Source organism: Gopherus evgoodei, chromosome 1, assembly GCF_007399415.2.
Source record: "Gopherus evgoodei ecotype Sinaloan lineage chromosome 1, rGopEvg1_v1.p, whole genome shotgun sequence".
Taxonomy (NCBI): domain Eukaryota; kingdom Metazoa; phylum Chordata; order Testudines; family Testudinidae; genus Gopherus; species Gopherus evgoodei.
Genome location: NC_044322.1, coordinates 277,389,686 through 277,404,577, shown reverse-complemented (window position 1 = coordinate 277,404,577; position 14,892 = coordinate 277,389,686). Strand labels below are relative to the sequence as shown.

Genomic DNA, 14,892 nt, shown 5'->3' with positions numbered 1-14,892 from the left:
CATGCTCCTCCCTTATTTAAAAAAGGAGAGAAATTCCATGAAGTTACTTTACTGCACTCTTAGAGGTGAGAGTTTACATGAACAAGTCAGAAAAGTTGAGTCAGTTTTAACTGCGTGTGTGTGTGTGTAAACAGCTTAATGAATCGTAGAACAGTATAGTTGTTCATCTTCAAAACTCTTTCAACATGAATGAATTAAAAATCCACATCCCCGTCAGGATATTCTCAGCCCCATTTTACATGAGGAAATTGAGCCATAAATAATTTAATTCATTTACCCACCACAAAGAAAATCAGTAAAATTCAGGATTACAACTCAAGAATATTCAGGATTAAAACTCCAGCCCCATACTCAGACCAGGCCCTTCCTCTATTACCTACATAACTGAACCTAGTTTTTTTTCATCTAGTATCAAGTACAGCACTATAAGTAGGTTTCAAGTCAATCTTTACCCCACTGAAGTATTTTCACTGTATCAGAATTTTTCTACTTAAAATGTATACCCCACTCAAGTATGATGCCTTACTGTAGTAAATAATTATTAAAATGTTAGTGATAGTAACAATTAAAGCTAATACATTTTGTGGAATAATAAAATACCTATCTCCACAACTTAAGAAAACTCTCCCAATTACCTTCCCTATCCTCTGTGCTCTGTTCTAGAAAGCTGACATCAAAGCAGTAAAGAAGAGCCATGAGGAGGGCCAAGTTCACAGAGTCCAATAAGCCATCAGCTTCAACTGTCACTTTCTCCAGATAACTAATAAGGATTAAAGTATCATCCTTGCTCAGTGGAGACTGGCAGGTCCAGACGAACAGGCTCTCAGCCAATGACTGTCGGCATTCTTTGATAAGATCAGAAACCTAGTTTAAAAAAAAAAATCAATCAAATTTACAGTTATTTTCATACAATTATCTTCAAATTGTTCAAGCTTGTCTTGCTCAGTCAGTCAATATGACCAGGACCAATTATACAAGCTTATTGGAATCCCAAATGAACTTGTGAAACTGCTGTTCTTTAAAACATGATTGAATCAATTCAGATTTATTCTTGGCTTGATATATATATATGCCATCGCCATTAACATGAATAGGATTTACACATGCGTATAGATAGGGCCTTACCAAATTCATGGTTCATTTTGGCCAATTTCATGGCCAGGAGGATTTAAAATTAGTTAAATTCATGTTTTCAGAGCTTTACAACTGAAACTGCAGTGTTGTAACCATGGGGGTCCCGACCCAAAAGGCAGACAGGTTGGGAGAGTCGCAAGACTATTGTAGGGGGGGTCATGGGATTGCCACCCTTACTTCTGCCCTGCTACTGGCAGAGGCACTGTCTTCAGAGCTGGGCAGCCAGAGAGGAAGGTTGCTGGCCAGGCACCCAGCTCTAAAGCTATCACCACCAGCAGCAGCCGTGCAAACGTGAGAGTCGTAAGGTATGGGGCTGAGAGGGGGTTTTGCCGTATGTCCGGTTTTCCCAGCAGTCTCCCACCTATGTAGGGACTTAACAGCTGGCACCACCACCACCCCGTGCAAGGTGGTGACAGCTGGCATCGAGGAGCTTCCTGCAGCTAGGGTTGATCCCTTAGATGGGTCTGACTCACCCAGAAGCAGCCCTTGCAGGGGAACAGGAAGTGTGGTCCGTTCAAATCCCTGGCCAGGACTAGCAGCTAGAACCCTGTAGAGGGTAGGAGCCCCTGGCTGGGCACCACATTTCACAGGGAAGATCAGATTCCACGTCCATTACACATTTTTCACAACCAAGAACTGGCCCATGAATAGGGCCCTAGATATAGACAACCCTGAGAGTCTGAATCTGTGTACTTTTTCAGTCTCCATTAACGTATGGAATAAAGTGTGTAAACTCATTTTTTCTTTGTAATGCATACAGCATTTTCTAAGCATGTTCTAAACCTATATTAGTATTCAAAGCCTTGGTAAAATCTCAAACTAAAAAGACTCCTCTCACAAAGCCAATACTTTAATTTATCCTAACGCTAAACTCATAAATAAGATTTTATCTGTTAACAGATTCTCTTCCTTTCCCCTTCTCCACTCCCCCAAAGACCTGTATTTGAACAGCTTTTGTATATCAGCTAAAGAGGAAAGAGTTTTCAAACTTGGAATATTCCCCCTACATCACTGATTTGGTGCCTTTGGGTGACTCAGTAAAAATCAGATGTCATTTGGCTGTATTTTAAGAGTTTCTAAACTACACTTGACAAATGCTCCCCATTTCTGATAAAATATAAAAACGAACCATTTGCCAACATCCCATTTTATTGTGCATTTTTTATTAATAGAGTGAAAAACTGATTAGATAATCTTTTAATATTCCAATGGATTTGTGCGTGTATGCATATTATACTTGAGTACAGTATCAGTTTTAATTAATATGCAGAATATTCTGGAGTACCAGCTGTAAAATTGCATATGGAAGGAAACAAAGGTCTGAAATAAATTTCCTAATCGCTTTAATGTTGGTTTAACATTCATACACAAAAATGTAATGTAAATATCATTGTTCTTTACATGATTCCTGGAGTAACATCAAAGTAGTTGAGAGACTAGCTCCTTGCTTTAGGCCCCCAAACTGCCAAGACCATATATTATTATACTTTTCAGAAGGACTGTCACTATGAGCTGTAAGCACAGAAAAAAAAAAACCACTTGTAATATTAAAGTTTGGGTCTGATCTACTTCCTATTGCAGACAGTGGCTACACGCACAATCACTTTAAAGGGTGCAGAAATTAGCACTCTATTTTCAAGTACTTTTTGGTATTTAATAGAGGTATGTGTTGCCATACTAAATTTAACACAGCTGGATATACAAAATATGCTTAAGTGACTGGACCCTATTTTGTCCTGTTTACTTTTGAAATTTCTCCATTTTTAATCCCCCTCCTTTTTTTTTTTTATTTATAGTGCTTAAAGTAAAATCAAAATTACTTTGTGTTTTAGATTTTACGCGATATCTTTATATTTAATTTTCTCTTCTGTTGTCCTTGCTTCTATTTCTTTGCTGAAGGCAGAGAGGGGCTGCTCTGGTAAAGAGTTGGGGAATTCAAGCAGAACAAGCATGCAGAAACTCACCCCCTGAACTGCGGAAGAGAAGTTAATAATAATATTTCATCCAGTGACAAAAGATGCAGAAGTAGAGAAGAGGAAAATAAAAATAATCTCATAGGTAATTTTGGAGACGGAGGGAAAGATGCCACTACAACCCACCAGCAGATCTGAAGGAAGGAAAGAAGTCAGAATGACAAGCAAGGGAAGGAGATGACAAGAGTATCAATAGCAGATCAGCAGGCTGAGAGAGAGCTTTTGATTTACCTGAGCAGTCCCTGTCTGAAACTACTATCAAAAACCAGAATTTTATTTTTTACTCCTGAAAGCTGCAGCATACAGCCTCCATTGGGTCTTTCCTCACCACCCAAACACAACTATGGGCACAAGTTCTTGCTTCCTCAAACTGAATCCTCTCTTTTATTTGATGTAGTGTCCCACCCTAAAAACTGGAACCGTCTGGTTGATCCATTTCTATTCATTATCTGATCTACAGAATGTCCTGGACCCTGCCCTCAATCAGTTAGTGGAAGAAGTAGCAGATGAGGAGAAAGTGACCTAAAACCGAGTATCACTTAAAAAGAAATAAACGGCCAATGAGATTTTATTCCAGAGAAGACGCACAGATTTAAAACAAAATATTCTCCAGGGGATTATAACCACATTTTAATCTTTGCAGTAATTTGGCAAAGTGATTCTCTTACCTCTTTGCGATGTTTCTCACTGCCCAGACCTCGCTCCCTCTGTAGTTTCTCAAATTCATTGTTCACATCGATATGAGATACCAGAGTTAGGATCTTCTGAGTCAAACCCTGCTCCATCAGCTCATCTGTAAAGCGCGTTGTCATGGACACCAACTCTGTGCTATAATGAAGAGATAACATATTAACAACTGAAACAACATATAATGCTATTCCTGATCACAGTAGAAGAAATGTGATGAATAAGGCTACGATTTAGTCAACAGAGGTCACAGCAGTCATGGATTCCGTGACTTCTACGCTTCAGGAGGCAGAGGCGGGACTGTGCGCCCCTGCCCTGCAACTGGGGCTGGCAGGAACCAGGACCCTGCAGCCCCAGCCCTAGGGCTTCCGCTGGGGACATGCGCCCCAGCCCCACTTCATCCTGGGCTTGGTGGGGGCTGCAACCGCAGACATGTGCCTCAGCCCCCCAGTTTCCGCCAGGGGCTGCAACCGGGGCCGTGAGCCATAGCCTCCCAGCATACCAGGCTTGGTGGGGGCTGCAGCCAGGGCTGTGCGCCCCACTTGCAGCTTCCCAGGGCCATGCACCTTTCTAATTCCTCCATTACCTTCACTGTAAGTAACAATGCTCACAGTCACATTCTACAGACTTCTCTTCCTCAACAATCCTTGCAACTGGGCAAATTTCCATAACCCCACCACTCCGGTGAGAGATCCATAAATTGGTCATCCCCATTACACTAGGGTATGTGTGATTACACTATATTCCAACTGAATACAAACTGTATTAGTATAATCTATTTACATGGAGTCAACCAGCCATGGTATGTGTCTACTGTATACTGTGTTTGTTTTGTATTTCACCAAGAGCACCTCACATGCACATAAATTTCTACAGTAAAATTTGCATTTAAATAAAAATAAGTTAAAACTTCTCAGCTTCCCAGATTGTAAGAGCTAGGAGTCTTGCAAAGGCCGAGAACTCAGTCTCTGTAATGGACACAAGCACTTCACATCATGCTTGAGTCACTATCACTTGTCAGTGCTTGGAGCAGCATTAACTGGCTCTACAGGGAGCAGCACCTGCCACAACACAGAGCCAGAAGGTGAAGGGATATGCAGGAGCAGAAGAAAAGGGGACTCCCAGGTAACCAATAAAATGTATTTACAATATGGAAGAATACTGTGCTGAAAAGACGAGAAAGCAACACCATCAAGTTATAGTGAATGAATCGGAAAATTCTTACATCCCCAAAAACTAACCCGCCTAGAATCCATCAGTGGCCAACACAGAGAGCTCTTTAGCATGCCTCATATCCAAATCCCAGATATAACTAAAAGACAGACCTGAGTTCCAATGTCCATGTCTTGCCCCGCCGTGACTGGATGAGGGCTCGCAGTGAATTGGCAATGCATCTTTTTCCATCCCAATACAAAAGAACTGCCACTAAGCCCCTTGTAAGTCCAGGAAAATGAGGTTGCTGGTGCTCCCCTACAGAATGAAAAACACAGAACCACCAAAATAAACCGCTCAACATACATAATCAAATCACATCTTAGTATTTGATCATCTTATTTTTTAAAAAAGAGAAGTACAACAAGCCTATAACAAAGCTCTGAGTCCAAATTATATTTACAAACAAATGTTTATCTTAGCCTCATACACTGCATAAGCAAAGGCCAATAATTTAATTGTACTTAAAAGTCAGTTTTTCAGGGCTCATTCAGACAGAAAATCTTAATTTCCAATTTTGTTTAACTTGCTTCAGGACTTCATGGTGACCTTTCACAGGTGACCAACACGGTCATATCCACATTTAATAAAAATATTCCAAAACCTCGTATAAGATGAAACAAAGTAGCTAATAATGATTCCTAATGGAATATCTTTCTTAAAAGACAGACTTTAAAGTCAGAAGGGACTATCATGATCATCTAGTCTGCCTTCCTGCACATTGCAGGCTACAGAACCTCACCTACGCTCTCATGTAATAGACTCATAACCTCTGGCTGAATTACTGACATCCTCAAATCATGATTTTAAGACTTCAAGTTACAGAGAATTCAAAAACATCACCACTTTTCTGCCTGAAAGATAATGTGGATTACTTGCAATCATATTATTCATATCCTGAGCATCAGTTTCTGTGTCACGGCACATAGTACAGTTAATACACACTTCACAAAATGAATCACTACTACATTGTTTTATCGAGAAATTAATAATCAGCTATAAAAAAAAATCAATTTATTTCTTGAATCCAGAGATAAATTACTTGTTCAAAGTAACTAACAATATTGATTGTCAGCTCCTTACAGATTATTCCCCCTTTTACAATGACTGACTAAAATAATTTAATGGAATCAAAATAATGTTTTTCTACTGCATTACAGCACCAGGAATAATTTTAGATCTTTATGAACAATTTATAGAGTTGAATACTAAAGCCATAATCCAACAGAGCATTTAAACATATGCTTAGCTCTAAGTAAATGAGTAGGTCCAATAAGAAGCCTATAAGAACTGAATTTCCCCAAACTCTAGGACACATTTAGTGTTCAATTAAACTATTGTCCCCACAGTTCAGTGCCTCCTTACCAGCTAGAAGGAGCTCAACAGCTGCCAGCTCTCCAATATCAAAGAGGTCACTCAGGATAAAGGCTTCTCTGATGAGCTGTTCTGGCAAAAGTCTGGTACCCTGCTGACCCTGGATGGCAACCCCTTCAGTACTTGCCTTCTGAATCTTCTCGTGCTGTTGCACATTCTTTGGCTATAAAAGAAATAAGTAACAGAAGTTCCCAAAATGGCAAGATGCTGATCAATTATTCATTTCTGTCAAAGCTGATCAGAGAGCAAGCAAAGCTTGTCACATTAATTCTTATTTACAACTACCACTCTGACATGTAGGCAATGCTTGTGATGAAAGCCTAACATTTTTTACATGTAGATAGTAAAGTTGTCCTCAAAGTTATTTCATATTGTAATGAAGAACAGGGCTTCTTGTGAGGCTATACCAAAAATGACCTTATATCATCAGTGCTGGAGCTTACTTTACTTAGAAGAATTTAAGGTCTCAAAATAGCTTTTGATATATTCCCAACAGGAATTTTCCCATCAGAAACTGATCTAACCTTGATGAAAGTCATGTTGATGAGAAACTGTTAAAGAATAAACTGTTTTACAAATAATACATTATTCCTTTTTTGGATGTCGATCACCTGCTAAAATGTAAAAGGAGCAAAGAGTCCTATGGCACTTATAGACTAACTTATAGACTCTTTGCTGCTTTTACAGATCCAGACTAACACGGCTACCCCCCTGATGCTAAAATGTAGAGAAACGAGATCCTATATGTGCCTGAAGCCTTCAACCTATCAACTTTACAAATAAAAATGAAAACTTCTACTATAAATGTTGCAGGAAAGGTATTTTTTCCTTACTGTAATGTTATTTCTAAACAGATATCTACTCCTCCATCAGTAAAGTGCTAAATGGGTTTTTCCACCACATCCCACAATCTTCAGAAAGAGCATCCTGTATGCTTTTTATTTTCAGATGCTTACCTGCTTTGCCTGCTGGCATGCTTCAGTAACTGCATCATAAGCATGGAAAAAACACAAGCAGAAATAATTATGTGCTCCATCTCAGAAGCCTGGATCAAGTAGAAAAACCCATCAGCACTTGATTGACTGAGCAGAAGGTATCATGATGGATAAATAAATTATTCCTCTCCATACAGTCTGTTTGAAAACCGATGAAGCAAAATTATGATCAACATCAAATTATTTAAGTGCTCACTTGCAAAAGAAGCCAGATAAATAATACTCTTTCAAGTAATTTTTATTCTTATAGCACCTAAGGGTTCCAACCAGAATTGCAACCTCATTTTGCGAGGCATTGGATAAACATAAAACACAAGATTATAACTCTATATGGTAGGGGTTAATTTTAAAAAAGAAAAAAAAAATGTCAAGACAAACAAAGCACACTGGTCTCTCCCCAAACCATTACAAAAGAGAAGAAGTTAGTTAATTACCGGATTTCTGTACAGTGAGATAAAGTCAGGCTTGTGTTTCTTTAAAACCTGGTCCAGGAGATGGATGGCTTCAGGTTGCCTTTTCCAGATAGCATTTACCACTGTTTGCCAGATGTCCTTGTATGGACCCCACAAACTGGCAGCTAAAAAGAAAAATTTGAAAAAAAACAAATCATATAGAAAGTGGGAAGAGTAGAGGAAAGATAATTTCTCCACACAGTACATTCTTGAAACAGACTATTATTTACATTTACTGCATAATCTCAACGTGAAAACACAGGAAGTTATGCATACAAATATTTTACATCCAAAATGAGAATATGCCACTGAATAAAGACAATGCTTTTCTTATTTTGGGAGGTGGAAATCTCCTTGGATTGGGTAGGGAGGGGGCAGGGAGCGGAGAAGAGATAAAGGTGACAGCTGATAAATTCTGGAACCATATTTTCTTTACACAGACATATTTGTTACAAATATAGGCCTCATCCTGCATCCTATCAACTTCAGTAGGACTATTGGGATAAGTAAGGGTTGAAGAGTGTACCAGAATCAGATGCAAGGCAAGCTTCCTGATTTCAGCTGTTGATACAACAGACCAAAATGGAACAAAATCAATAATATCAGAAACCATACTTATATAAACACCTTTCAAATGTAATCATCCTTTTCTTATTTTAACAGAAGTATAGTTTAAAAGGTGATTTTTATTCACCAGATCGTACTATATTAATAAGTTTTTTCCCCCATGTTTGTTGCTGCTATACCACATAATGACAGGACAGAAAGAAATACAGTAAACAAAAACAAAGAATAAACATTGATAAACATTGATAAACATCTTACTGAAGTGTAAATTCTGGCTATTAATATTTTATACTAGATTCTTAGGACTAGATAATACATGTTCATCCTCTACAACAATAAAAAAGTCAGTTATAGAAGTATGAATTTGTTTTACAATACAAAAAGATTAATGAACCAGCATTAAATTAGTACACTGAGATGCTTTTCACAAGGGTTACTTTTGGAAGCTACCCAGCATCACCAATTGTTATTTAGGCCAAGTCTCAGACGCTACGCTATAATCCAACTCTCCTCCTTCACTTGTCACCACTGGCACAAGTTTTGCTTGGAAATGCTATATGTGAATTTAGCTCTGAGGATGAGCAATCTCTCCACATTAGAAAGGATATCATTCTGGATTAAAGTTTCTTTGCACAGGGAGAAATTTAGGAAGCTTACACTAAAAGTTTACTTACTTTCTTTCATCAGCACATACACAAAAACAGCATCCTACATTATCTATCAATAACCACCTTAATATTCAAACACAGATACCATGCAGAATCAATCTTCAATCTAGATAGTAAAACTGGCAACAGTATGAAGGCATGAGATTTGGTAAATAATTCCTGCCTACAGAGTATAATCTAGTATTCTGATTGTTTACAAAAAACCTCTCCAAATAATCAGCCACCAATCTAACGTAGAAATGCCAAAGTTTTGTTTGCTGGATATATCTGATATTACTTAAACAACTTTCATATTCTTCTCAAACCAAATCACCACCAAGAGTACTGTATTATTATTTGTATTGCAGTACGCCTATAGGCCACCAAATCAAGGATCAGGGTCCCACTATGCTAGGTACTGCACAACACATATAACATAAAGATAGTCTCAGTCTAAGGCCTTGTCTACACACACAACTTGAAATACTTAAACTAAAACTGGGTTAGGCTTTGTTTTCACTGCAAAAAAGTGCAACATCTCAGGGGTAAACTCATAGTGGAGACAAGGCACTGATAGTTCTTAAACTCAGTGTTACTAGTAGAGGTCAACTTTATATTGGCAACCTGGAGGTTACCTTGACTAACTACTCAAGGAATGAACTACCCTTGCCTTTTCTCCACCATGAGTTTACACTAAGATAGTCATACTTCTTTGCAGTGAAGACATAGCTTTAGTTAAACCAATGCAAGCTCTATATACATGTACATAAGTCAGTTTACACAAGGCCTATATCAATTTAGTTTAAGTCCAACTAGCAATTCCCCCTAGCCAACCAGTGAAAATAGTAGCAGAGCGAAACTGACAATTCTGATCTGTTTCATTGTTTCTTAACAGCCTTGGAAACAGCAGCAAATGGAGCCGCAATCATGTCTATTTCGCTCAGTGATAGCCAGAGGAAGACACCAAAATTTGTGAAACTGGGGAAGACAAAAAAAGGGGAAGGGAACAAAAAAACTTTGGAGAGTGAAGTGCTTTCCACTCTACAGCATCTAGAAGATGAAAGAGACTGGAGACACATTTCCACCATTTATTAGCTAAACCTGGATTCTCTGAGCAGGGTCCAACAATAGTACCCTTGTGGGAATTACAGCATGTCCTCCCACTAAGCTGGATAATGTATGTGCATGTTCATGTGCGTGCAGCACTCAATTACCAAAAGTTCATTTGGCCCCAGCTGCAGCCCCATCACTCTCTCTCATAATCTCATGGGAGTTTTATTAGTTTATTTCAAGCCACAGCAAAGATTCTCTCTCATGAAGAATAAGTCACATGCTATGGCCTCAATCCTTAACACACGTACATGCTTCATTTTAAGCAGGGGAGTATCGCTATTGGCTTCAAGTGTTCATAGGATGGGGCTAAATCTGGTTCCACTATTTCTAATTTATGAGAAGGGCTGTTTATAAAAGGTTAGGGTCTAGATGTTAGAAATCTAGGGGCTGAAGGGAAACTCCCTGCACCCATTAGGCAGCCATAAACACACCAAATGGCACCACATTGCAGGGAGTTCTGCCTCCCAAAGCCTTATCTTCCTCATGTTACCTAGGTTGCCAACTCTCACAATTTCATTATTTATATTGCTGTAGTGGCTATGAGCCCTAGTCTTGGACCAGAACCCAACTGCACCAGTCACTGCGCAAAAGAACAAGGAGTCCCTGCACAGAACGATGTACAGGCCGAGAGTGAGACAAGAAATGAGAGATGGAGTCAGCAGATGAGGGACTACAAGGAAATGAGACAGCATTGGTCAGCACCATAATCTGTGGGCTCAGCTCACCAGCAGCCTAACTGTTGTCATGGGATTTGCTGACTAGGAGCACATTTTGTTTTTCTTAGAGCTCCAGTTCCTGGACTCCTGTGACTGAGACTCAAAGTTTTCATTTCCATGCTGGGGGTGCGTTTCTAGCCTTGGCGGCTGCTGAGAACCACGGAGGAGGGGGGCACGAGCCCCTACGGGCTCAGAAACCAGAAGGCAAAGAACAAGCCCCATTTATTCATTTGACTTCCCCGGGGGGCCGCTGGCGCACGCGCTTTACCAGCTGGGAACACGGCACCCGGCAGCCACCGCCGGACCCAGACTCCGAGAAACGGAGGCCCCGGCTCTTCCTGCCCCGCCCAACACGCCCGTCGAGCCCAGGACGCGGGAACAGGGGCCGGAGACGGCGCCTCCTCAACTCCTGGCCCCGCGCGCTGGGACAGGGGCCGGCGGGGCGCCCCCGCCTGCCGACAGAGGCATGGGGAGCACGAACTGCAGCTGCCGCGCCGCCCTCGATAGCGGCCTCGCCCTCATTCTCATTTTACCTGAATTTACCGCCAACAGCGCCGCCATCTTGGAAATCAACGGACAGGCAGGCGCCGCTGCCGCAGAGAGGCCCAGAAAGAGCTGGGGCGCCGGAGGTGCTGCCTGCCTAGAAATATCAGTCTCCTCCCCGGCTACAGGTTTCGCTGCTCCCCATAAAACCCTAGTGGGAAGGTCCCTAATATGTTTGTAAACTATACGGCCCACCCCATGTAGTGAATCGCTTTGAAACAGGCAAGGCTGCCGTTGGAAATCCGGGGGTCTTCATGGGCAGAGCGCGATGCATGCTGGGAATTGTAGTTCATTTCTGGAGCGTATGAAGTTATGCAAGCGACTGAACTAAAATTCACACGTAGCCCATCTGCCCCACACTCTTTACCCAGGGTGAAACAGGATGGATGTGTTCAGGATTTTTATTCTGCTCAATACAAAACCACATTATTAGCTCACTATCATGCGTGCAAAAAAATTCATATGCACAAGAACCAGACTAGAGATAAACTCTACTCACCCACCCTTGAATGGGGAAAAAGTGTTATCTTACTGTCCTGTTTAATAAATAAATAAACTGTTTGCTTAAAAAAAACCTAGAATTTCCAGAGCTTATATTAATAACCTATTTTAGTCACAATGATCAACCTTTCCTCCTCTATTGGACCCTTTATAATTGTCTCAGAAAAGTTTTTTTTTACTAGAATGTATATTAATAAGCTGAATTGCAATGTTACATACTAGATCAAGGTCTGAAAAGGAAACAGACCTCATGTCCCTCGACTCCTGATTTTGCTACTAGAAGCCAGTGGAGATACATTTACAAAGATGACACAACTGTAATAAAAACAAGTATCAACAGTGTGCAACTTAGTTTATATTATGGTCTGTGAAGTGAGTTCAACAGCAGTTATAGTCTTAATAGGAGAAGTTATTTGGAAGTGTTTGGGTGACCAGATGTCCCGATTTTATAGAGACAGTCCCGATCTGTGGGTCTTTTTCTTACATAGGCTCCTATTACTCCCCACCTATGTCCTGATTTTTCACACTTGCTGTCTGGTCACCCTAGCCTTAGTGTGCTTGTTTCCTTATTAATTATATATTTCATATTAATGGTTTCTTTGTATTAATGTGTTTTCTACTTTTATTAAAACATTTTCAGTGGGACTACTCACAGTAATAAAATGAGGCATATGTATAAGTGTTCACAGTATCAGGGCCACTGCTGGAACCTTATGAGCCAATCAGACTCTATGCATACAGTGTTGCTGTAGTCGTGTCAGTCCCAGGATATTAGGGATACAAGGTGGATGAGGTAATCTCTATTTTTGGACCAACTTCGGTTGGTGAGAGAGACAAGCTTTCGAGCCTACATAAGGCTCTTCTCCAGGTCTGAAGTTGGTCCAGAAAAAGATATTACCTCACCCACCTTGTCTTTCTAATCAGATACTATGTTTCATAACACCCATCTTACATAATGAAAATAACATATATAAGTTTTATCCCTCTCAATTTTTTCCTCCCTTCCTTTTTCAGGTCCTGATGAAGAAAGTGCCTTCCATTAGGTGCCTCTCCTTAGAGCCATCACTGTGGGAAAATATGCCTGAAATGGGTGCCCTAAGCAAAGTGTATGATTACATTCATTTCTATAGACAGAAAATTTCCCCATTTTTCAACTAAAAGCCATAAACCAATAAATACATTTCAGGTTTTCAAAAACTGAGTATATTCAATTTCTGCAGTTGTTCATTAAAAAACGGGGAAATTTTGAAAGAAACAAATATTTTCAAAAAATGTTTTTTGATGAAAAATGGCCTTTGTTCTGGAAAAAAATCATTTATCAAAAAATAAAACCAAATTTTAATTTTAAAAAATCCTAACGTTTTTGACCAATTCTAAAAGCAGGTGTATTGGATTTGGAATCAAATCTCTTGTAGTCTTTGATTATGGACTAGAGTTTCCTACCCTGCACACTAGGAGACCTAACTATCCCAATGGAGTTCAACATGGGGCAAGGAACATTTAAATTGTGACAAAATCAGTAGTCTCAAAAGAAAGTTGAGGAAAGGACTGTCAGAAATTAAGAGGAAAATGCACAGAAGAGACTCGAACACGTATCTAGAGCTAAGGAAGGTGTATTAATATCTGACAAGTCTCCCACATCTGAATATTGCCTACTGCCCTCCTGCTTTGAAATATCTCTTGCAAGCCTCTTCTAGCCATTATAGTGATTGCAACTTATCTTCAGCATATTCCCATAGAGATCTGAGATGCCTTCAAGAGACACATTTATGTCAGTGGTCAATAGCCTAATATTCTCCCACTTGAACTTTATTAAAATTAAGTTTCTCTTGCTGCAAAACCATGTTCTACAAACTATATCCATGGAGAGCAGACAGCAAATACTAACGAAGTAGAGGGGAGACAGACAACAGGATAGGAGAGGAAAGAAAAGAGACAATACAGAGAAAGCAAAGACTCTGGAGAGTCAGGATGAATTAGGGAGAGACAACTAAGGAAAAGAGACAAAAGCCAGAACAAAGGGAATTACAGTGGAGAGTAGTCTAAGCAGAAAGAGGAGAGATGAAAAGAAAGGAAAAGAAAGAAAACCCATCCTGCCAGAAAGAATTCCTCTCACGGAGCTTGAAGAGTAAATATTTGAGAAAGGGATATCTTTTTTTTAGACCATTGCTTACATTGAACTAATTAGTTTATTTTAATAAAAGAAATTGTATTCCCCTAAACTCTTCCTCATTCTGGTCCTGGCCATTTGTCAATCATAGATCTAGCCCACTCAGGGGTCAGAAATGACAGGTAACAGGAGACTCAAATTGTTTGATCTCCGGTAGGAAAAAATGGTGCAAGAGAGGGGTTGGAAATAGAAAGTAAAAAAGATAAAGGAGAAAACAAAAATAGGAAACAGATTTCTTTTGGCAGAAGGGAAGGTTGTCATATTTCTTTTGGCATTAAAATGTTTCCAGATTGTATACATTTAAAAAAATTCCATTGAAAAGGAGATCCTGTGTAACCCCCACAGATCTAACATTTAAAACTTCCAGATAATTCATCAACCTGCTCTGCCAATAGCTTAGATAGCAGCAGCAACAACAAAATACAATGAAAAATGAGTAGGAGAGGAGGTCCTTCAGGAAAAACAAACTGTTTGGTCAAGTCTATTTACAGTTTTTACACCAGTTCAACTTTGTGTGGGTATGATTTTTTTACCAAAATAGTTATATCAATACAACTCCTTGGTTGAATTCAGTTATACTGGTACAGTAGTGTCTAATAGTAGTATAGCTTATTCCCTTTATTGTATGTGAATAAGTTATATTGGTATAAGCATCCGTGTAGTGTTCAAACTAGGGAAATTGTAAAACTTTATCTATGCTGATATAGTCCACACTAGGGAGGTTGTACTGCTTTAACTATACTGATATAGTTAAAGTAGTACAACTTTTGGTGTAGACAAGCCCTTAGGCAATGAACCTTTGCTTATT

The 14,892-nt window shown here is 39.6% G+C and overlaps 1 protein-coding gene across 1 annotated transcript in view; it reads right to left on the bottom strand.

The window, feature by feature from the left end:
- The window catches only part of NUP205 (nucleoporin 205), a 69,832-nt gene extending 58,316 nt beyond the window's left edge, over window positions 1-11,516 (bottom strand). Inside the window, exons 1-6 of the mRNA XM_030548444.1 lie at window positions 11,404-11,516; window positions 7,810-7,952; window positions 6,372-6,543; window positions 5,120-5,264; window positions 3,776-3,935; window positions 636-864 (exon numbers count right to left, since the gene is read on the bottom strand). Of these exons, the coding sequence (XP_030404304.1) occupies window positions 636-864; window positions 3,776-3,935; window positions 5,120-5,264; window positions 6,372-6,543; window positions 7,810-7,952; window positions 11,404-11,431 (877 nt within the window). The 5' untranslated portion in view covers window positions 11,432-11,516. The remainder of the gene's footprint in view (window positions 1-635; window positions 865-3,775; window positions 3,936-5,119; window positions 5,265-6,371; window positions 6,544-7,809; window positions 7,953-11,403) is intronic.
- Between the last annotated feature and the right edge of the window lie 3,376 nt (window positions 11,517-14,892).